General features: G+C 62.1%; 1 protein-coding gene across 1 annotated transcript; it reads left to right on the top strand.

Annotated features, from left to right (window-relative positions):
• Nucleotides 1–1,584: 1,584 nt before the first annotated feature.
• On the top strand, nucleotides 1,585–21,359 carry DNMT3B (DNA methyltransferase 3 beta). The gene is given in 20 exon segments (XM_075721021.1): nucleotides 1,585–1,689; nucleotides 5,768–5,912; nucleotides 6,659–6,768; nucleotides 7,978–8,130; nucleotides 8,575–8,766; nucleotides 10,352–10,510; nucleotides 11,288–11,395; nucleotides 12,454–12,595; nucleotides 13,253–13,381; nucleotides 13,822–13,866; nucleotides 14,106–14,185; nucleotides 14,484–14,596; nucleotides 15,234–15,417; nucleotides 15,674–15,758; nucleotides 16,447–16,592; nucleotides 16,750–16,840; nucleotides 17,036–17,060; nucleotides 17,062–17,254; nucleotides 17,895–17,980; nucleotides 21,218–21,359. Coding segments are annotated over 20 exon segments (2,433 nt in total).
• The last annotated feature ends 1,464 nt before the right edge of the window (nucleotides 21,360–22,823 follow it).

Below are 22,823 nucleotides of genomic sequence, written 5' to 3'. Positions count from 1 at the left end.
GGGGGGCCCGGGGGGCCCCGGGAGGGAGCGGGGGGACCGGGGGGCCGGGGCCGGAGCCGCGGCGCATCCTCGTGGGCGGCTTTGTTGTGCGCGGCGGCGGCGGGGGACAATGGGGCGGGCGGGGACGCGGCACCGGGCGCACCGGAGCGCGGCGGCGGCGGCGGCGGGGGGGGAGCGCCCCGGCCCCGGCCGATCCGGCGGCCCCGCGCCCGCTCCCGGGGAGCCCCCGCGCTGCGCCCCGGGGGCTCGGGGCGGCCGGGCCCCGCCGCCACTTGTTGCCGGCGCTCGCCCCCCCGGGGCGGGTTTGGGGGGGGCTCGGTGCTCCCGCAGCCCGGGCCGGGCTCCCTCCCGCCCCTCCGGTCCCGTCGCAGGTTTCGGGGTTTCCCCGCGGAGGCCGCGCAGCCCGGGGGCGCGTCCCGGGGCTGTCACGGCGGGGGTCGGGCCGGCTGCTGCCGGCGGTGCCGGGACCGGCAGCGGGAGCGGGGCAGGGGCAGAGCCCGGGAGCACGGCAAAGCCCCGGCGCCTCGGGGTTGCCGTCGGTGAAACGGCGAGTGATGGCCTCGGGGCGGGGAGGGCTTGGGGAGGGGTCGGGGGGGGCTGGGGTTCCCCTGCCCGTGGCTCGGCGGGCCCCGGGCAGCACCGCCCCCAGGCAGGGGGGTCGGGGGGGGCTTCCGGGAGCCCGGGATGCGGCGGCAGCGCTGCCGGGGCCGAACACCTTTGTTTTCGGTTCTCGGGGCAGGGATCTGTCAGCGCATCTTTGCTTTTTCTCTCTTCGCAGGAAAGCGGCTCCCGGCCGGCGCCTCGGGCGTGAAACCTCCCCGGGGCTGGGGCCGGAGGGGAGGGGGCGGCCGGAGCCGGGGCGCGCTGGGCTGCCAGGCACCGGCCCAGCCGGCAGGTACGGCCCGGGGCAGCGGGGGGGGCCGGGGCAGCCCCGCCGGCACCCTGCGCCTTCCTCCCGGGCCCGGGGGCAAGCGCCGGTGGGGGGAGCGGCAGGGGAGGGGGGGCACCGGAGAGAGGAGTCACCTCGGGAGCGGCCCCGGCTCCAGTCCCGGGAGTTTGGGAGAGGGGAGCAGCGGGCGAGCCCGGGGCGAGCGCTGGTCCGGGGGCTCTCGGTGATGCTGCACCCCCCTCCCTCGGGAAGGGGGCCGGAGAAGGGGCGAGGGGGCTCCGGCGTGCTGCCCCTGCAGCAGCACTTGCCTTTTCTGCCTCCGCCTCCTTTTTCCCGATTTCTAACGAAATGGGGGGCAAGGAGCCAGGGCGTCCCGGCTGTGGGGCTGTGGGGAGGGGCTGGAGGCTTGAGCCCCCGCCGTACGGGGCCAGGCTGGGGGGGGCGATGGGGACAGCGAGGTGTCACCGTCATCGCTTTGTGTCCTCTGGTGCAGGGGAAGGATGCAGCAGTGACGGCTCCGGACGCAGGACCTGCCACCGCTGAGCCAGACCCACCTGCGCGACGGCGGAGCCCCCGCAGCCCCCAGCCCTGCCCGCAGGCAGCACCCACCCGGCCGCCTGCGCCTCGCCGGGCCCGTCCCTGGGCAGGGGGCTCGGCAGAGCCAGCGTGGCTCGTCTCAGCGCGACGTGACCGAGATGAGCATGGTAAAGAGCCTAGAGCGGCTGGAGCAGCGGCTGGCTGTGATGGTGGCTGCCCAGGAGACTTCTCAGGCCTGGTCTTCACTGGGAGAGGAGGGGCCGGTTTGTTTTTTGTTTCTTTTCTTTCAACCGAGCTTTGCTGAAAGGCAGCGGGCGACGTGCTGGAGCCTGGGGGTGGCCGCAAAGGGCTGCTGCGGTCCGGCGGGGGAGCGGAGCGGGGCAGGGGGGACCCGAGAGGAAACAGGGGGAAAATGGAGGGAAGTGCCGGAGCGCGGGAGCACGGCGAGAGCCGGAGAGGGGCCAGGCACAGGAAACGGGCAGGGGAGGGGAGAGCCTGCCCTTCTTAATGAGCATATCTGCCAAAATGGGCTCCCTTTCTTACTAAACTGCCAACCCAGCAACTCTTTTTCTTGCCAGGATTAGAGGGAAATGTTCGGTTCGGGGAGAGTTAAAGGCCATTTGTGTGCGCCATAGATGGATAGCCCAGAGCCCTGGGCTGGAGGGAGCGAGCCCCGGCCATCGAGGGCCATCGAGCGAGCCCCTCGGCCATCGAGCGAGCCCCTCGAGCGAGCCCCGGCCATCGGGGTCCTTTATTTCTTTTTGTTATTCAAACAGGGCTTGGGTGATGGCTGCCATCCCAGCCATCATGTAAAGCGCTTCCCTCCAGCCTTTTGATATGCATGCCCCTGTCTGGAGGCAAAGTCCGGCTGTCTCCCCTGCAATCTCTCCACCTACTGGGGAACCGCACCTGATAAGGGCCGCTCTGTTTTCTCAAGAAGGAAAACTGAAACCAGGCGAGCCAGGCTGGGGGAGCAGGCCTGGCCCCTGGGGCAGCGGGGTCCAGAGGCCGGGACGCCTCGCAGGTGAGCGCAGCCGCTCTGCCCGCCCTGCCCGCTCTGCACGCTCCGGGGCAGCCGGCGAGCTCAGCTGGGCAGGGATGGCGAGTCTCTCTAAGCAGTTAATACTGTGGCATGGTCTTCAACCAGTTTGGCAAACCTTAAAGAAACTGGTATTGCAAAACTAGGGTGGGATCCGGAGTCAGCGGGTTCATTGTCTCGGTGGGGTATCGCTGCAGGGCACGTCCTGGTCACCAGGCAGTGTCGGGGCTGCCGCTAGCGCCAGTCTCTTGGGGAGCTTTGAGCATCGGAGCCGGAGTTCTGCATTATTTTACTCTTCGCGGGTTCTTGCACGAAGCGTAGGGCTGTAGTACACGCCTGTATGCTTGCCGTGCATTAGGCAATGCAAACACTGCGGTGCTGTTTTTTCTCCTCCCATGAGACAGCACATGTGAGGGGAGTGCTCTGTTTCTTATTATTTTCGTAATGCCCTGTGTGCACATGTTGGTGTGCGTTTCTGCGAGGGGAGGCGAGGACAAAGGGCTGAGCCTTCCTCCCGAGCAGGAGGTGGCGAGGCTTGCGAGGACGGTGGCTCCGGCGGGAGATCCTCGGCTGCTGGCGGGGCGCCGGCCGGCCGGCCCTCTTCAGCAGGCAGGACGGTCTCGAGCGTGCGGCTTCATTGCTTGGCGCGAAAGGCAGCAGCAACAGGAGAAGGGATGGGTACTGCAGTCCCGCTGCCTCGGTGTAGGTTTTTGGGAAAGCGAGAGTTTAACTGGCTTTGCGGTTTGGGTCATGGTGTGATGCTCCCTCTCCCGCTTGCGTATCAGAGGATGGTGACGGGATGTCCTCGAGTGATCTCAGGGGATGCAGCTGGAGAAGCGCAGGGAGCAAGCAGTGGGTGTGCTCCTGCGTATGCACTGCTCGCTCCTGCACGTACGCTGCAGGTGCTGCCGGCACCCGGTGAGCTGAAACGCCCGTGCTTACGCTGGTGCCCGCGGCCGGGACCCACGGACCGGCGGAGCCCTGGTGCGGGGGTCTCCAGCTCTGCCAGGGAGCAGTTGCTTCCAAAGTGAACTCTTTTTTTTTTTTTTTTTTTTTTTTTTTTTCCCCAGTTTATAATTGGAGCGAAGGCGCTGTCGGAGTTCCCTGAGCGCTCGGCAAAGCTGAGCTTGGCACATCGGGCACTCGGTCCTGGCTGGGCATGCCGCAGAGCACTGGCAGCACTGCCCTCACCGTGGGGTGCGATGAGAGCGCCGGCCGCTGTGTCCCCTCCGCAGTGTGGGGCTGGCGGGGACGCGCTCGCCCGATCACCTGCTGCGGGCTGGCCGTGCCGGGCGCTGGGCAGCCCCCGGGGCTGAGAAGGGAAAAGCCATTTTGAGGTGCAAGTTTGAACCTCCTGGGCTCAGGCTCCCGTCTGAGGCTCCCCACCGGGCTCCTGACACAAGACTGAACGCAAAGGTCCTCCAAAGGTGCCGGCAGGGTTTTGAGGGTGCAGATGTTTTGCAGGGCTGGGCAATGTGCGCTGCTGCTGTCTGCCCTGGATCTGAACAGCCTCACGCTGCCCCATCTCCCCGTCCCCAGCCTCTCCTCTGGGTCGCCCTCATGCTAAGAGAGCAGCGTATCCTCTCACACCTCGCTGTATAGATTCTTGAGTGAGACTCACTACTTTTTTGTGAAATTTGCTATTTTTTTTGTGGCAGCATCGCTGCTGGCTGTACTTGCTGCTGTTCTGCAGCATCGCAGGCTGGGGAGGGGGGACAGACCCTGGAGGGGCTGACCCGGCCGTGCTGCACCGGGCCGTGTTGCTGCATCCGAGAGCATCCGGAGCCGGCGCGTGGGACCGGCCGCCCAGGCCGGGGGCAGCCGGGGGCAGCCCAGCGAGTCTGGGCAGCTCCCAGGAATTGTTCGCCGGGTCTGGGAGCAGATGTGCTGCAGCAGTGGGATTTCTGCACACAGCTGTAGGGGTTTGTGCAGCTTTAGACTCCCTCTGGTGCCGTTCCTCTCCTCCTCATCCCTTTGTTGAGGAGTCGTGCCCGTGGGGGGAGGCAGGACGTGCACCCGGGGGCTCTGCCTGCGGAGGTGGGTGCCGGACACCTGTTTTTCTTTGTGTTTGGATGTTACCAGGGTTTTAACGCTGCCCTCAGCATCCGAAACATCAAATCCCGACTGGTCTTTGTTTGTCAGAGGTGCTGACAGATGATCTCAAAGCAGAAATCTCAATTGTTAGGGAAGCAGTTGGAGGCGATGCTGAGCGAGAGTGCCGGGGAGGGGGCGGTGGGGCTGGTGCCCGGGGTCTCTTTGGGGCTGGGGGGGTTGCTTTTGCTTCCTAGCAGGGCCTTAGGTGGGTAAAGCCCTGCTTGCTTCTTAGCTCGTTGAGCTGAGTTACGTGCTGCTGAAACGACTGTGCTGGCAAAGGGGCGAGTTGCAGCACAGCTCCATAGCCCAGCAATGAGGCAGCTTCGTTAGCGTAGTCCTGGGTGCTTCTGGGAGAGCCTGGGAGCTTCGGCTTCCGAAAACGGGATCCAGGGAGGGCACCCGAGGGAAGGCAGAGGCATCTGCGGGCGGGCCAGGCGTGCCCTGCCTCTCCCGGGGGGACCTGGCCGGGCTTTATCTGCCCAGCAGCAGCTCCCGGGGTGGGGGGCTGCCGGCACTTGCTGCCTGTGAGTGCTGCTGGCACAGACCCCTGCCCTGCCCCTTCGCCCTGGGCCCGGGGAGCTGAGGCAGGGGGGCAGGAGGAGTTTTCTCCCTTTGGGGGAGTTTAACTCCCTGCAGGCGCCAGGACTTTGCCCCCCATGGCGAGCTGGCCGAGCTGGCCGCCGTGTCCTGCTGCTGCTGTAACAGCCCACCCGCTGCTGGGCGTGCTGGGCGGTCGGAGCACAGTCAGGTGGGTGCCCGGCGGGTGGGATGTCCCCTGGTTTCTGCAGGCTGGCTGGGAAGTGCAGCTCCCCTCCGGACAGGGTCTCGAGGCGCGGACGGGACCGCTCCGGCAGAGCCGGCCGGGGCTGGGCAGCACCGAGCCCAGGAGCGCTCCACGGCGTATGGATGGTGGGGCCGGGCTGCGCAGCCCTGGAGAAAAGCCCCCCTGTGCTTCCCTAAGGACAAGCGGGTTGTGGCTGGGGCCTCCGTTCGCTGGAGCTGGTGGATCTTCAGGGCCACCACGTTTGTGGGGAAGTTTTGTCCAGGCGCCCGTTAGCTCCCGGTACCCCTCCAGACGCATTTCCAGTCAGACCCCTCTGCTAAGGGCATGAGAAGTTGTGGCTGGCTTGAAGCGCTTACGCTGTCCGCTTTGCCTGTCCTGGGGCTTTCTGCATGGCTAAACTTCCTTTCCACTCTGGCTTCCACAGGCGACCATGAAAAAAGAGAAGAGCCACGACCGGGATGAGGCGGACTGCAGGGCAGAGCTGATCCTCATCAACGGGGACTGCACCGATGCCGCTAACGACACATCCGCCCTTGTTCTGGAGGCGAACGGGAAGCCCAGCGCTCCAGGTGAGTCGGGATGCGCCGTGCCCGGGATGCGCCGTGCCCGGGATGCGCCGTGCCCGGGATGCACAGGGATGCACGGGGCCAGGGATCTCCCAGCCGCCGTCCCGAGGGCTTGCCAGGGGCTGCAGCATCGCGGCCATGGCCGGGGTCCCTCCGTGACTCCGCTGTGTTTCTGCTTTCCGGCGGCTCGTCCAGGCCATGGCGGCAGAAGTGGTTGTGGAAACGGGTGCCACGCTGGGATGCTGGCTCTGCCCCTTGACGGTTTAACCCCCGGGAGCGGGGGAGGCGGCCAGCCCCCACCCACCGGAGGAGTGCCGCCGGCCTGAGGGGCTGCATCGCAGCTCCTGGGATGCTCCAGTCGTGGTCCCCAAATCCCAGCTCTTGGGTTCACAAGGTCCTGCTTTAAATGAACTGGTGACAAGCCCTGAGTAGCAGGCCCCTGGTTTCCTTACGCCTCTGAGCTTTCAGGAACATAAAAGTACATAAGAAGGTCCCCAACACTTGCTGGCAGAGTCCCTCTCAGTTTTGGGGGCAGGTGGGTGACCTGGGACTGCCGGTGTCAGCAGTACCGCGATGGGGAGCCTCGGGGACACCGCTTGTCTTCCGCTCTCGGCCACATTTCTCCGCGAGGAGGTTTTGGTCTCTTCAAAACACGCCTTGCTGCTGGAGCAGTCGCAGGCGGCGGCGTGCGGGGGCACGGCCAGGGCGGCTCGCAGAGCCTGAGGCTGCTCTGCCTTGTCCCTGCGCAGATGCTGGGGGCCTGGGGCTGCCCTCCCTGAAGAACAGCAAGAGGGTGAGCAAGGGAGACCTCTCCAAGGAGGACCTGTCCTGGCCGCTCGATCTCGCCGGCGCGCAGGAGGTAAGCGCTCGCCAAGGCTGCTCCAGGACCCTGCTGCCCGGGGGCTTTGTGGGCTGTCTGGAGCCCGGGACCCTCGCCTGTTCCCCTCCGGGGCGGCTCTCGTGCTCGGTGCCGGGGGCACGGTCCAATGGCAGATGCAATATTCATTTACAAGCATAATATTTGTTTTCATTTTTAAATTCCTGATTTACATTATGTCAGCAGCAGCAGGGGGGGTGTGGTGCGCGATGCAGCAATGCCCACTACGTGTTGCAGCAGTCTAATAATTATTATACTGATATTTTCTTTAAAAAAAATCTTGGCTGTATTGATGGACCGAAGCATCTCATGGCTCCCTCTCGCAGGGTGGCCTGCTTTTAGCTGCTTTGGGGCTGGATCCCATTTTTGCCCCCCCTCCTTTTGTTGACTAGGTTGACAAACCTCCAGGGTCTGGAAGCATTTTTGCCTTCTGGCTTTATTGTTTTGACTTTGAAATAAAAACCCCAAGGTTGGAGATCTGCCTGTGACGAGGCAGCTTCCAAAAGAAAGAGCCATAAATCCAGCTGGGGTGAAAATTCTGCTTTCCCACTACGTCGGGTTCAGGGGCTCTTCACTTGCAAAATCTCATTTCATTTTGAAGCTCTGTTATGCCGGATGCAGGAAACATGCCTGGCTTAGACTGTTTGTAAACTGCGGCTGCTGAAACCGCAGAGGAAAGGCTGCCCTGGGTGCCTCTGCAGGGCTGGGCGGTGGGAGGGAGCGCACCCACGCCTCTGTGAGAGCACCCATGTGTGCGTGAGCAGGGTGCCGTGCCCGGGACGGCTGCTTTGCCGGGGCCCGCGGCTCTCCCGGTCGCTCCCGCTGCTCTCGGTCGCACCGCTGCGGCCGTAGCTGCGAGGAGGGGGTGTATGGGAGGGTGTAGTCGAGGGTGCACGTGACAGCTGGAAACACAAGCTGGTGTAAGAGGGGCAGGGTGCTGGGGGCTGCAGCGATGGGTGCTCCCGAGCATGGCCGTGCAGCCCAGCAGAGATGCTGCGAAGTGCACGGCCGCACCGAGGGGCTCAGCCCGAGGTGCTCCCCGCAGCCGCCTGCGCTCCTCTCGCCTTCCCTGTGCCCCCATCCCCAGGGCTCCGGTGCCGCGGGTGCCCAGCCCCGAGGAGCGCCGGCTGTCCCTGTCCCTGTACGTGGGGACGGCGGCCGTGCCGCAGCACCTCTCTGTTCTGGTTGCAGGTGCGGCCCCGGGGCAGCGCCGGCTGGGAGAGCAGCCTCAGGCAGAAGCCCCCCGTCCGCCTCATCTTCCAGGCGGGGCAGACCCGGCACGAGATGAAGATCAAGGAAACAAACAGCGTGGAGACTCTCAGGGACCTGCCGGCTCCCCTGCGGGTGAGGGTCTGTGCAGGGCCGGGACTTCCCTGGGGCTTCCCTGCGGCTCTGGAGATTCTGCGCTTCTGCTGTGCCCTGGCCGAGCGGCCTCAGACATGTTGCAGCCTCTCCGTGCCTCAGTTTCCCCTGTGAAGCGGGAGGGTGTGTGCTGTTGCTTGCCCCTGCTGTGATCTGGGTGCTTTGAACACCCTGGGGTGAACTGGCGAGAGGAAAAGGGAAGTGAGCAAGTGGTACACCCTTTTCCATGAGTCTTGCAAGTAAAAACAGAGCAGTTCTCCCTCAGACGCCCCAGTCCTGGGCCCTCCCCTCCGTTCCCGGCTGCGGTGGTGCCCCCGCTCCCTGGCTCCCCCTCTCCGATCCCCGGCCGAGGGGCGGCGTGGGGCAGGTCTGCTCTCCCCGGCCCCTCTCCTGCCGCGCTCACGCTCCGCTCCCTCTGCCACGCAGAGCTCCAAGCGGCGCTCGGCCACGTCCATCCCTGTGACCACCATCGACCTGACGGAGGACGACTCCCGGGACTCATCCCGGAGCAGCAGCACGCTCTCCGGCAGCAGCTCCCAGGAGGGCCAGAACGGCTCCGCCGAGCTGGGGGCCGAGGAGCCGGAGAGCAGAGACGCGGGGATAGCGCTGGAGTACCAGGTACGGAGGAGCCAAACCCTGCTCCTGCACTGCAATCCTGCGCCCGGGACGGTGCGGATGGACAAACCGTCCTGGCTTGTCCCAAGCCTGCAGGCGAGGGGACCCTCTGCAAACCTCACTGCTGCTTCTCCTCCCTCCCTCTTCCCTGCCTGCCCTGCCCTGTGTGTCCAGAGCGGATGGTGCCGGGCTGTCCCCATCCATCGGGCAGCGGGGCCGGTGCTGCTGCGGTGGCACCTTGCTGCAGACGGGCAACCGTGAGCGGGGACCAGCCCCGCCGAGCCCCTGCCTGCACCGCACGTGGGGCCGCAAAGCCTCCGAGGGCCCCCGAGAGACGCGTGCGTGGCACACGCCGGGCTGGCAGCCGTGCCCTGCCCCGCCGAGACAGGCAGTTGCGTGCACGGAAAATGTTTCTGTCGGGGGATGCTGGAGAGGAACGAAGCTGCTGGAGCTGCAGAGGAGCGTGATTCAGTGCCTGCAGGCGTCGGGGCAGGGCCTGAGACTTGCAGGAGTTGGGCAATTGCATCTTGCTGCATAATTAGGTGCCTAATTGCAGAACAAAGCTGGGAAGGAGCGCTCTGCAGGCGGAGGTGACTCTGCTCCTGCGCGAGGTGCCTCCCTGGGCGCAGCACCGTGCCGGTGTGGCCCCCGTCAGGGTGTCTGTTGGAGGCCCTTGGCATGGCAGTGCCAAAATTCCCAGCTCTTCTTTTTCTTCTCTCTGTTTTTGCTGTTTCCCGCTCTCCCCTGTGGCAACGAGAGGAGGATGGGTGCCCCCTCCCTGGGGTGCAGCCAGCCGAGCTGAGCTGTGAGCCCCGTCAAGGGGGCTTCCCTGTGCCAAGGAGCAGCCTTGTCTGCTCGGGGAGCCCAGGAAGCAACCTTGGTGCAAAATCCTCCCTGCGGCAGGCAGCACACGTAGCATCCCCTGCCTTTCCCGTGTGCCTCGGCCAGGCCCGTGCCTCGTGGCTCGGCAGCAGCGTGCGGTGAGCCAAGATCTCCCAGGCAAACGTGGCTGCGGTGGCCAAGGGGATCAGGAGAGTCCATCTGCGCTCTCCGGAGCTGCTGCCCGCCTGCCTTGCCCATTCCCATCACCGGGGCTGCTGCAAGCCCTTCTGTGACAGCCGGAGCTTCCTAGCTGCTGGTTTGTGTGAGGGCAGGGAAAGGCTTCCCGGTGTTTGCAGAGACCCCGGGAGGGCAGGCAGGAGTGGGCATGCACGGGGCGCCGGTGCCGGGAGGGCTGTGCAGGACGGAGCACGCACCGCGCTGTGTGTGCCAGGTGCCGGGCTTGGCGTGGGGCTGGCAACGTGCAGACTGTCCTGCCAAGCTCCTGCGTGGTGCAGGGCTGGGAGCCAGCGCTGCCGGGGATGTGTTCTGCCATTTTTTTGAGGGAGTGGGGTGCAGCTTTCGTAGATCATTGCGCAGAGGTCCACTCGTGTGGCTTTGCTCCAGTGAGTGACACGTGGTGGAGCAGCTCCCCGCAGGGTGCTCTGTGGCCATTGCCCCACGCTCCAGGGCTCTCCTGTGCGGCTGCTCGGATGAAATGGGGAGTTTGTGCTTTTGGCTGATCTGTGTTGTCCTCTTTTGCTTTCAGGATGGGAAGGAATTTGGAATTGGGGAGCTCGTCTGGGGAAAGATCAAAGGTTTCTCCTGGTGGCCTGCGATCGTCGTCTCCTACAGAGCCACGGCCAAGCGCCAGGCTGTCTCGGGCATGCGGTGGGTGCAGTGGTTCGGAGACGGGAAGTTCTCTGAGGTAAGCCTGCTGCCTGCCCCTGCCTGCACCCGGCTTCGCCCAGGCTGCAATCCCCTCCCCTGCACATTTCTGCCGTCTGTCCCATTCCTGGGGCTGCCTCTGGGCTGTGTGCGTGCCCAGCTGCAGCCTCCCCGGGCAGGGACCCCGGTGGCCAGCGTAGTCAGGCTCTGGCATGCTCTCGCGGCTCTAGCGTCTATAACTAATGACAGGCCACTGTAGTTGGTGACAGCGTCCGGCAACGGGGACGCCTGCCCGGCCCCTTGGCAGGTTTTTGTCCAAGCCCTGGTCTCTAGGGCTGCCCCTGTCACTCCCTGCCTGGGGAGGGACGCCCCCCCAGACCCCCATCACCCCTCGGCCATCCCGCGCCTCCCCTGGGCTGCAGGCAGGAGGGAGGGAAGTGCCGTGCCGGGTGCTGGGTGCCGCGTCGGCTGTGCCGCGCCGGCTGTGCCGGCAGAGGTGCGGTGCCAGCAGAGGGTGCAAAACACCCGTCCTAAGTCGCGAGTGCGATGCCGCCGCCTCTGCCCTCCTCCCTCTGCCGCTTGTCGCTCTCTGCAAAGCTGACCCCGGGCTTCCTCGCGCGGCTGCACGGCCCAGACAAAGCCCCGGCAGCGCGGCACGGCCACGGCCCAGCGCCCTCGGCTGCGGTGTGAGAGCCGTGCTGGGCACCGCTGTGCCACAGGGCTGGGTCTGCGGCGCGGGGAGCGCGGTGCCGTGGGGGACACGGCCGAAGCAAGCCATGCCCGTGCCCACTGGTAAGCTTTTGTCGCTCTCCCCCAGGTTTCTGCAGACAAGCTGGTGGGACTGATGGCCTTTAGGCAGCATTTCAATTCTTCCACGTTTAATAAGCTGGTCTCCTACCGACGAGCCATATACCATGCCCTGGAGGTAACTGCGGAGCGGAGCTGGCGTTGGGTGGATAAGGTGCCAAGTGAAGCAGCCGGGCTCTCTGGGAGGCAGTGGGGTGCGGGGAGAGACGGGCTGTGCTCGGGGTGGCTGACGCAGCTGAGCCAGCGAAGGAAACGCTTCGCTGGGGCAGGAGGAGATGCCCCGGCCGGGGAGCTGGGCGTCTGCTCAGCCCGGGCGCCTGCAGAGCTCGGGCAGCGTGCGGGGAGGTGGCCGGGGCCGGGGCTTCCCCAGCTCTGCCCCTGCACGTTGCTCTGCTTTGCACCTGGAGGTGGTTCTGGATAATGCCTGTGAATCACCTCGAGAGCGAGCAGCGAGGGAGCTCCTGCCACGCTCCAGAACGAATCATTTCCCCCGTCTGCTGGGGCCATGTGGACAGATGTCTGTAGGAAACCCCTCCTTTCTCTGCTGGGACTATTTCCAAGTGCAGCCATGGGGCCAAACTCTGCTTATCCCGGGGGATTCAGGAGTCACCGCTGCTGCTCCAGGCTCTTGCTGCTCCAGAAAGCCCTGGGGCCAGGCTCGCTCCGGGGGCCCTGACGCGCGGCAGCGTCGCGGTTGCAAGGCAGCGTCACGCTGGCGGGAGGTGTCTTGGGCTGGTGCTGGACGCCCTTTGCAGTCGGGGCTGGCACTGAGCACCCCATGGGTCTGACCCCCATCCAGGGCATGCCTCACGCTCTGGGTTGTGGTGCTGCAAACCCACAGGCACCTCTTCTGCCTCTTCTTTGCCTCCCGTTGCTTGCGGGGAGCAGAGTCTGGGCGAGAGCTGGGGCTGGGCTGTCCCTGCTCCCAGCTAGACTGGGGCTGGTGGAGGACAGACGGGCGCAGGAGCGTGGCCGAGGGCACGCCCGGAGCGGGAATCCGGCAGCTGCCGCTGTGCCGGGGAACGCCGAGCCCTGCGCCTGTCTGTGCGTGGTGGGGAGGGGGCCTGGGACGGCGGCCCTGGCAGGCGTGCAGGCCATGCACACTGCAGCCGGGCTGCGCCCTGGCCAGGGACCCGCTCCGGTCGCCCTGGCCCACGCCGTCCCTCCTCTCGGCAGGTTGCCCGGAGCCGGTCGGGGAAGACGTTTGCGGCCGCCCCTGGGGAGTCCCTGGAGGAGCAGCTGAAGCCCATGATCGACTGGGCGCTCACCGGCTTCAAACCCTTGGGTCTCAAGGGGCTGCGGCCGCCCAAAGCCTCAGGTGAGGTGGTGGCATGAGCTGGGCACGGGGCTGGCGTGGGCAGCAGCTGCCGGGGCCCAGCCACTGCGGTCATAGAATCGTTTAGGTTGGAAAAGCCCTTTAAGATCATCCAGTCCAACCATTAACCTACATTACCAAGTCCACACTAAACCAGTCAAGGGTAGACTAGACTGAACCATGTCCCCAGTGCCACCTCTGCCCGTTTGTTGAACACTTCCGGGGATGGGGACTCCCCCACCTCTCTGGGCAGCCTGTTCCAATGCTTGACTACCCTTTCCATGAAGAAATTTTCCCTAATATCCAATCTAAACCTCCCCTGGCGCAGCTTGAGCCCATTTCCTCTCGTCCTGGTCGGCCCTGGCTGAGCCTGCTCCCCCTCCCGAGGTGGCCCTGGGGCTCCTCGCTCCTCACCGCGGTCCCCCACAGCAGCATTGCAAAAAGCCAGAGTAAAGCACCCTCAAAGCCATTGCTCCTGGAGGGCAATGGCTGGGCTGAGCCTCGAGCCATGCGTGGGGAGCCTGGGTGGTCAGGAAGGGCTCTGCTTTTGGCCGGGGTGGGACCTGGCAGGGCTCGGCAGGAGATGTCCCCCAGTGCCCTGGGATGCTCCCGGGGCTGGAGGCTCGTCCCCAGGGAGCCGCCTTTGCCTTTGCCTTGCAGAGAACGGGGCCCTGCGGAACGGGACGGAGGAGGTGCTGTCCCTCGAGCAATGTCCCCCCACCAAGAGGCTGAAGACCAACCCCTGCAACAACAGCAAGGAGCAGCGAGTGGAAGAGGACCAGACCCGAGGTAACTGGCAGCGAGAGCATGGCCTGGGCCGTGCATCCTGAAAAGCACTGGGAAAGCTCTCTGGGAAAGGGCTCGGCTCTTCCTGGGCGCCATGAGCTTGGTTTCCAAAGGCAAAAGCTTTTGTGGTCTCGTGTTGCTCGCTTGTGCCTTACAAGACACCAGCAAATCCAAGTGCAAGACACGGCACCACAAGCTGGGCTCCATTAATTGCTCAGCTTGGAAATGATCTGTGTGTTGCTACTTTGAGCTCAAGCTCTAATATCTCCAGCAGTGAAAGGACGTGGGTTTTGCACCAAAATTTATGGTATGCCCATGGCTTGCCACGCTCAGCAAAGCTGTAGCAGTTTCAATGAAAGAAATAAGGCATCTGTAAGTAGAGTGCGTTTAAAGTTTATTACATAAGGAATGATAAATCTCTTTTTTTTTTTCATTTTATAAAGAGCAAATGGTTTCCGAAGTTACGAACAACAGTGGGAGTCTCGAAGGTAATGGATTGCCCTGTCTCTTGGGAAAAGGTGTGGGGCTGATGCGGGTGCTTGCAGGCAGCACTAGGCAAAGATCGTGGGGCCCTTTTTGACCGCACCGCGTAGAAAGGGGGAAAGCGCTGTGACTGCAGATTGCTGGGCCTCCGTTTGCATCCTCTGCAGCCCGCAGAGGTGCGGGGTCTGCGCTCCTGCACGGGGCTCCCTACCCCGCGGTGAGCAGAGCTCTCTCTGTCACGCAGACAGCTGTTTGTCCTGCGGGAGGAGAAACCCGGCCACCTTCCACCCGCTGTTCGAGGGGGGCCTCTGCCAGACGTGCAGGGTAAGTGCTGCCCTGCGAGGGCTGAGCGGGAGCCTGGGGCCGGAGGATGGGGCGCAGAGGCCAGCCCCGCTGCGGCCGGCGCAGCTGGGACAGGAGGGGTGATCGCCGGCTCCTGGCCATGCTGTGTCCACCATGGGACTGTTCCTCAGCACGTTCTCTCCACCTGAAGCACCGAGGATGCGCTTCTCCGAGCTCTCAGCATGCACCAGGGATGGAGCAAAGCTGCATTCTCTGTTCACGCTCTGAGCGTGGATCCTGATCCTCTGTCCTTCTCTCTTCCCGGCTGTCCTTCCGCTAGGATAGATTCCTGGAGCTCTTCTACATGTACGACGAAGACGGCTACCAGTCCTACTGCACCGTCTGCTGCGAAGGCAAGGAGCTGCTGCTCTGCAGCAACGCCAGCTGCTGCAGGTGGGCCCCGTCTCTGCTCGTCCGGCTGAGCTGGCAGCAGAGCTCCCGGGGAGCCGCAGGGAAGTGGGGTCGGGTGTGAGCCTGGGCAGGTGCTGCGCTGGTGCCCAGCTGGCTGCCACGCCGCACGTCCCAGCACAGCCTACCCGTCCCCGCTGAGCCACTCTGCACCTGAATAAGCCCTGGGGAGGATGGCACGAGTTTACCTGTGCCCAGGTCAAGAGGAAATGGGCTCAAGCTGCGCCAGGGCAGGTTTAGATTGGATATTAGGAAAAATTTCTTCACGGAAAGGGTAGTCAAGCATTGGAACAGGCTGCTGGAAGTGTTCAAAAAACGGGCAGACGTGGCACTCTGGGACATGGTTCAGTCCAGTCTACCCTTGATTGGTTTAGCGTGGACTCGATAATGTTAGGTTAATGGTTGGACTGGATGATCTTAAAGGTCTTTTCCAATCTAAACAATTCTATGATTCAGGTCACCAGCTTGTGTTAGCAGCCTTAAAAATCCAGGATAGTGCATGGAAAAACATCCTACAAAATGGGGTGGGGGCTCCGGTGCACGGCAGGGGAGACTCCAGGAGAGGCTGGGGTGACCCAGAGGGGTTTCTGGAGGTGACAGGCATGAGGTGTTGTTTGGGCAGGTGCTTCTGTGTGGAGTGCCTGGAGGTGCTGGTGGGGCGAGGGACATCGGCCAAGGCAAAAGAGCAGGAGCCCTGGAACTGCTACATGTGCCAGCCCCAGAGGAGCTACGGGGTGCTGCAGCGCCGGCAGGACTGGAACACCCGCCTGCAGGACTTCTTCACCAGTGACAAAGGACAGGAATACGTAAGGGCCGCGGGCAGGCGAGCCCAGCGCGCTGGGCTTTGGGGGAGAGGGCTGCAGAGGGCAGGGCAAACAGCTCAAAATTCCTCGTCCCTCTGCCTTGGTCTCGCTCATCCACTCTCTCCAAGGGTGCTGGGCTCTTGGCCCCGCAGACGCTCCCCTGAAGGTGGAGGCAATGCCTGTAAGGCCAAAATTTGGCCTCATAGAGCATCACAGCACTGCCTAGAGCTGGGGCTTCATTGCTGTCCTTCCATTGCAGGCTGCACCCAAAATCTACCCCACGGTTCCACCAGCAAAGAGGAGACCTATTCGAGTGCTCTCTTTATTTGATGGCATAGCAACAGGTGAGGCTCTGGAAGAGCACCGTCCTGGCGGCTTGCACTGAATGTCAGGGATGAAGTTTTCATGGCCTCATGGTCTCTGAAAGTTTGGTGGGATCAAGGGGATGAGGGCAGGGGGATGCCCATCAGAAGGGGATGAGGGCAGGGGGATCCCCATCAAGGGAATGAGGGTAGGGGGATCCCCATCAGAAGGGGATGAGGGCAGGGGGATCCCCATCAAGGGGATGAGGGCAGGGGGATGCCCATCAGAAGGGGATGAGGGCAGGGGGATCCCCATCAGAAGGGGATGAGGGCAGGGGCTCCCCTTCCTGCTGGACAGGGCTGTGGAGGAGGGATGGATGCAGGGAGGGCACAGGAATTCTGCTCACAGAGGTTTCTGCTGCACCGAGTGCTGTCTCGGGTGGCTGGTTTCACTGAGAAGCAAGAGCTGTGGGAGTGCTGGTAACCTGGCCTCTGGTGAAGTGCCTGAGGGCAACTGGTTTGACTCGGTTCACTCAGCTCTGGATTTCTGCTTTCTGGGAGCAAACCTGCTTGGCGGAGCGGGTCGAGAAATAGTTTGCTCATCCAGAAGTCCTGTGTGACTGCACCCACCTAGGACATGCAAGAGTGACCACATCGAGCTTCTGTGCTGACGAAGGAGACCAGGAGACTAAAGAGAGCGGTGCAACCTCAGACCTCTGTCCCTTGGCAGGGTACCTGGTGCTGAAGGACTTGGGCATCCAAGTGGAGAAGTACATCGCCTCGGAGATTTGCGAAGACCCAATTGCTGTGGGCACTATGCGGCACGAGGGCAACATCACCTACGTGCACGACGTCAGGAACATAACCAAGAGAAACGTGAGCACCGCTTCTGCGGGAGGGCTGGGGAACGTGGCGCCACGGCCGCGTGGGTCTCACCCCACCAGCCCTGGGACGGGCTTTGCCCCCTGTCCTGCCAGGGAGGAGAGACCGGCGTACGCGGCATCTCCTGACTGGGTCTGTCCGTTCGCTCTAGATCGAGGAGTGGGGTCCCTTTGACCTGGTGATCGGCGGAAGCCCCTGTAACGACCTCTCCCTTGTCAATCCAGCCAGGAAGGGGCTGTATGGTAAGGCTGCTTTGCCTCTGCAGGGCTGGGTGCCCTCGGGGCGTTCCTGGGGTGTGGAGCCACCTTGAAAGTCCCGGGAAGTGGTTCAGCCCCAGTCTGCGTTGGTGGTGGCTCCCCTCTGAGCTGCAGACCGTGGGGTGGCACCTGCAAAGCGCAGGCTGTCTCCGTGCCAGGCGCGGTGGGGAGGGCAGCCAGGACCCCCTATGCCGGTGCCCTCCGCGCCGCAGCTGGTCCCAACCTGCCGCTCCGGCGTTCTCCCTTGTAGAAGGAACCGGGAGGCTGTTCTTCGAATTCTACCACCTGCTCAACTACGCCCGTCCCAAGGCGGGAGAGGAGCGCCCCTTCTTCTGGATGTTTGAGAATGTGGTGGCCATGAGGGTCAACGACAAGAGGGACATTTCTCGGTTTCTGGAGGTAGGGATTGCCGCTGGCTTCGGGAGAGGCGTCTGAGCAGGAGACACTGGCTGGGCGGTGCAAGGCGTGCCGAGGCTGTGAGGGTTTGGCTGTGGTTTCGTATGGCCCCGGTGCTGGAAACCCCCTGCCTGAAGCACGTGCCAGGAATCGGCTCTTTAGTCGTGGCTCTGGATCCCCTCTGGCTTTCAGCAGGTTAACCCCGAGCGCTGGTTCTCTGGGGGAGGGTTTTTGCCAGCCTTGCAGAAAGCATCTGTTCAGAGCAATGCCTGTTATTTCTAGGGAGAGAGAGGTCAGGGACTGGAAAGGATTTTTAACTCTGTGGTAGCCAAGACGGGCTGTGGGTCAGCAGGAACCCGTGTGTGTAAAAGCCCCGTTGGAGGCTGCTGGTCCTGATCCTGGCCCAGAGAAAGCAGCACTGAAGCATGCTGTGGTTTTCGTTAGCTGCTGGCCGTGGGAGCCCACGTGGCCGACCGGACCGCGCTCTGGTGCGGAGCAAGGGTTTGTTGGGGCTGCATCCTTAGGAGCATTTGCTGAAGACGTTTAAGTCCCTGCAGCGCAGTGGAAAAGGGCTTCCCGTGCAGGAGAAGGCTGAGCCCACGCCTCCTCTAACTTTTGTTTTTCCCCTTCTCGTGGCTTGCAGTGTAACCCGGTTATGATCGATGCTATCAAGATATCAGCTGCCCACCGAGCACGCTATTTCTGGGGCAACCTTCCAGGGATGAACAGGTAATCCATTGCTGTCGTTTTGAACCTCTCGCTGTAGTTTTGGTTTGTTTCGGGGTACTTGTGTGGTGGTTCTTTCCTCCTTGGTCCCTATAAGCCCAGCTCCTGGCAGCCGAAGGGCTGCAGCTCCCGTACGGAGCAGTTTCCCTGCGGTGATGTGCACGTGATAATGCGCTTGCTAATGAGCAATGATGAGACTGTGGGGAAAAGCGTAGCAGCGTCCTCTGCCCCCGGAGCTGAAGCCTGTGGAGGGAAGAGTGATAGGGCTTGCGCAGGGTGCTGCGTGGTGTGTCCAGCGTGGGGATGCGCACATAGAATCACTGAGGTTGGAAAAGACCTTTAAGATCACCCAGTCCAACCATTGACCTAACACTGCCAAGTCCACCACTAAACCAATTAAGGGTAGAGTAATAATTAATTTCATGTTTCCTGGCTTGGTGGATGGATTAGTTTTTAATGAAAGTAAAACCAGGAATCATTAAGGTTGGAAAGGATCTCTAAGATCATCAGTCCAACCATCAACCCAACACCCCCATGCCTACTAAACCGTGTCCCAAAGTGCCACCTCTGCCCGTTTTTTGAACACACACGCACCAGCCTTTGATTAAGACCCAGGCTGATGTGGGGGTGCCCTATGGCAGCCCCACGCCCCAGGCAGTGCCGTGCAGGCGTTTGCTGGCGATGAACCCGAGCAGCCGCCTTGGCCGGGGCCGCTCAGCCCGGTGCAGCAGCGCAGGGAAGATCACGCTACGGCAGGCGGCTGCCGCTGCTGTGGCAAAGCATGACTGCGCTCCTCCAAACTTCCTTCACACCTCGTAGCACCCCAAATTCACGGCAAAACACAACAGGGGGACTTGGGATAGAGGAAAATCCAGTTACTAGCGGTCCTGCACACCAAATCATACTTCTAGCAACAAAAACTGGAGTTTTCACACAGCAAAAGCCTCAGCCAGTAAACACAGACTGGTTTTAAATATTTTTGCTTGTTTATATTTAAATTACCGGTATTTGTTGGGAGCTAAAACTAATTAAAGCTGAGCTAGAGGCATGTAGGTATTTGAAAGTGAAATAGCAATTACCGAGCCTTTGTCGTGTCATGCCGTTGAAATGGCACTTGAACTTTTCATCTGGTTGTGCGGTGACTCAGAGCTGTCTCCACGAAACGGCCCGGGGCGATGCTTGCAGAGGTGCCTTGCTGAGCAGGGGCAGGCAGGATGGCACGGGCGCAGGGCTCCTCCGAAAGCGCTACCAGGAAAAGCTACCGAGGGCGCTGGGGAGGGTGGGCTGGCGCTGCCCGGCCCCGTTAGCGGCTGAGGAGCGAGGACGGCGATGCTGTTCGAGGACGGCGATGCTGTTCGGGCTGTGCAGGGCTCTGACCGTGCTGGGGAGCGGAGAGCCCTTCCCGCAGGAGACTCCTGAAGCTCATTGCCTCTCTGGGCGCCTGAGGAAGGAGCTGCCGCAGGGAACAGGGCTCCTGCGCCAGCCCTGGGAGGAGCTGCTCTGGTCTGGCATGCGCTGGAGCGGGCAGGAGCTGTGAGTTTATGGCAAACGACCTCTCCCAGCTTGGCGGGTCCTGGGAGAGTGATCTCTTGACCTCGGCCAAGCCAGAGAGGCTGCATGAGGACCTGACGCGTGGAGCTGGGAGGAGGAATTTTCTATTGTCTTTAGATACTAAGCGTTAGCTTTTTACTCCCCAGTATTCAGTGCTAGTGCTGATTCCCGGCTGAGAGATTATTGGTGGCTCTTCTGTTTGGCTTTTTATTTTCCTAATCCAATTTTAAAATGGAGCCAGCGTGCCGGGGTCTTAATCCCTGCCAGCGTCTCCCTTTAACTGGGAAATCTGAGCTCTGCTGGGGTGTGTTCCAGGAGCATCGGCTGCTGGGTGTGCTGGTGGAGGTGGGCTGGGACCCTGCTGCAGCCCACAGGGCGGCAGCGCTTTCGCTCCCTCCGACAACTGCCTGGAGCAGCGATGCTCCGGTATTTGGTGCTTCTGCTCCAGCCTTCGAGGCAGGCACTCTGCGGAGGTGACGGGTATTTTGGTAGGAAAGCTGTGGTGGCTGGAGGAGAGGCATCGGTCAGATGAACGCATCGCTGTACGCTTCAGGAAAGCACGGCACGCTTGCTGTGTTTCACCTGATGGGCTCCACGCCAGGGCGCTCTGGTAAGACAAGGACCCCATACCGTGTCCTGGCTATCAGAAATTGTCTCTGAATTTCAGTAAGACTCAAAACCTGAGATGACAGCGACCGCCCAGGGCTGCTGCTGTCCTGTCAGCTTATCAGGGTGTACATCAACACCTCTTGTCCATCTTTCAGCTCACCCAGGGGCACCAGTGTTTCAGTACAGTGTATATCAGCGCAACTTAGCAGCTTAGTGGACTCCAGAGCCGGAATAGAAAATTTTAGCATTGCTGGAGGTTGATTTTGGCTGCCCTCAGACTGGAATAGAAAATTTTAGCATTGCTGGAGGTTGATTTTGGCTGCCCTCAGACTGGAATAGAAAATTTTAGCATTGCTGGAGGTTAATTTTGGCTGCCCTCAGACTGGAATAGAAAATTTTAGCATTGCTGGAGGTTAATTTTGGCTGCCCTCAGTGTCTGTAAACCCATTGGTGCTGTGAGCTCCCGGAGCCGGGGCAGCTCGCCGTTCTCTGCCCGCAGGCATGTCTGGGGCGGGAGGCAGGTGCACGTTCTTGCCACGTACAGATTTCCACGGGCCGGCAGGTGCAGCGCGGGGCTCCTTCGTTCCTGGCTTGACTCCGCCGGACGGGTCGCATCCCGAGCCCACAGCTGGCTCTGGGCACTCGGTCCCTGTCCGCAGAGGGGTTAAGTCGCGGGGGGCAGACGAGCTTGCGCGGATCCGTGCGGGATGATGTGCCAGGCTACCCGCGTCCGCGGCGCGGGGCGGTGGGGGATGTGGGCTCCCCTCTGCCGTAGCCTGCCGCTGTCCTGGGGCGAGCCTGCCGCGGGCTCTGGGCAGAGCAGGAGCAACCGCGTCACCTTTGCCGAGTGCTCTCGGGGCGCGGGGTGGAAAGCGATACGTGCGCACCGCTGCTCTGGGCAAGAAAATCGGAGAGCTGGCGGGGAGCGCTGGCTGTTAGCCGTGAGATGCTTCTGCCGAGCGAGACCGTGAAACGGGCTGGGGCTCGAGGGACGCCGCGTCCTGGCCGCGGCCGGTGGGCGCCGGGGGAGCGGGGCAGCCGCCGAGCCTCACGCCCCGCTCCTCTGCCTCTGCTCCGCAGGATCTTCGGCTTCCCCCTCCACTACACGGACGTCTCCAACATCGGCCGCGGGGCTCGCCAGAAGCTGCTGGGGAGATCGTGGAGCGTCCCCGTCATCCGGCACCTCTTTTCCCCGCTCAAGGATTACTTTGCCTGCGAATAGCAAGCCGAGCGTCCCTCGTCTCTCTGGTAACGATGCACAGCTCCGCTGCCGCGGCGGGAGAGGGACGGGCGCAGCCGCCGGACTCTGCCACAGCACCATCCCTCCCCGGCCACGTGCTGCGGGAAGGCGGCCTGGCCCCGCAGGGAGAGCTGAGGAAATTTAACCAAAGAACCTGGCAGGGTAGCTTTTCTTTAAAGAGACTAACGGCAGTGATACGTAGAAAATGATGGACAGAAAGAGCTTTAATTACCCAGCGCAGGAAGCTCTATGCATAACTGATGAGATGAGAAGTCTCCTCCAGAGCATTAAATATTCCGTTTTAGCCTAGAGCTGGAAAGTCACAACTTGCTGAGCAGTAAGTGTGGAGGCAGCTGCCGGGGTGCTGCAGACAAACTTGAACTAGAGCGAATTATTGCTTTTCCTAAACAAACAAAACCTCTCTTGAAGCAACTGCCAAAAATCCCCAAACTGTAGCAGCAGGTGTAAGGGACCCTGGTCAGGTTACATACACTGAACATGCAGGATACAGAAACCAAATCATTTTTATTTTTATTTTTAAGACTTTTTTGATAAACTTTAATTTTGTTGTTTAACGTCTATTGCTGCTTTAAGGCATTACATAAGAATGTGGAGATTCCTAGACCTGAATGTAGCTGAAACTGAACTGTGAGGTGATAGAATTACTTTTCTAGCTAGAACTAAAGAAATATTGTTTTATATGTTTGGCTGTAGTTTACAAATATTCACTACTTCCTTTTTAAAGCATCTAAAACTTTTCCTTACGTTTTAAAATCCTGCTGAGCGGTTTGAAAGCTTACACAGTAATCAGAGCACGGAGGATTTGAGCTCCAGTGTCCGTAAAGGAAAATGTTCTCTGAGCATTCATTTCCCAGATGAATGTGGTGCATCGGCAGGAAGGATAGCGTAGCGGTCAACGTCGTCTTCAAAATACAGACCCCCTAAAATGTCGCGTACAGTGGCAGGAACCCGAGCAGTATTGGCAGTGCGTTAGCTGCGGTGCAGGGGCTTCTTTGCAGGGAAAATCCCACCCGGCCCCAGCAAGGTCCGGGAGCGCCCGTCCCGCTCCGTGGGCAGGGGGAGCTGAGCCCGCGGCAGCAGCGAGGTGGGAAAGCTGCTGTGGCCGGGGGCTGTGCGCGTCCCCCCGCTGCGGGCGCTGCCGCCGGGGCCAGGGGCAGGTCCTGGGGGTCCGCAGGCGGGGGCTGTACCTCCTTCCCTGCGCGCCCAGCTCCCCGTGTGTCACCGTGCACGGCGGTGGGATGCTGCCGGTGCTTGTGTCGTGCCCAGCCCCGGCCCGACAGCACCCCGGGGGGCTGCCGGGGCCGAACCCCCAAGCCGGGAGCTCCTGTGGCCGCTGCCGTGCTCACTTTCGATTGCCCTCCTCCACTCCCTAACCTTGCCGGAGCGATTATCTTGTTGTCCATGAAGTCCTGGGCATGCTGTTCC

Source organism: Pelecanus crispus, chromosome 14, assembly GCF_030463565.1.
Source record: "Pelecanus crispus isolate bPelCri1 chromosome 14, bPelCri1.pri, whole genome shotgun sequence".
Taxonomy (NCBI): Eukaryota; Metazoa; Chordata; class Aves; order Pelecaniformes; family Pelecanidae; genus Pelecanus; species Pelecanus crispus.
Note: the sequence above shows the minus strand (reverse complement) of the source record. Positions and strands in the feature narration are given on the sequence as shown.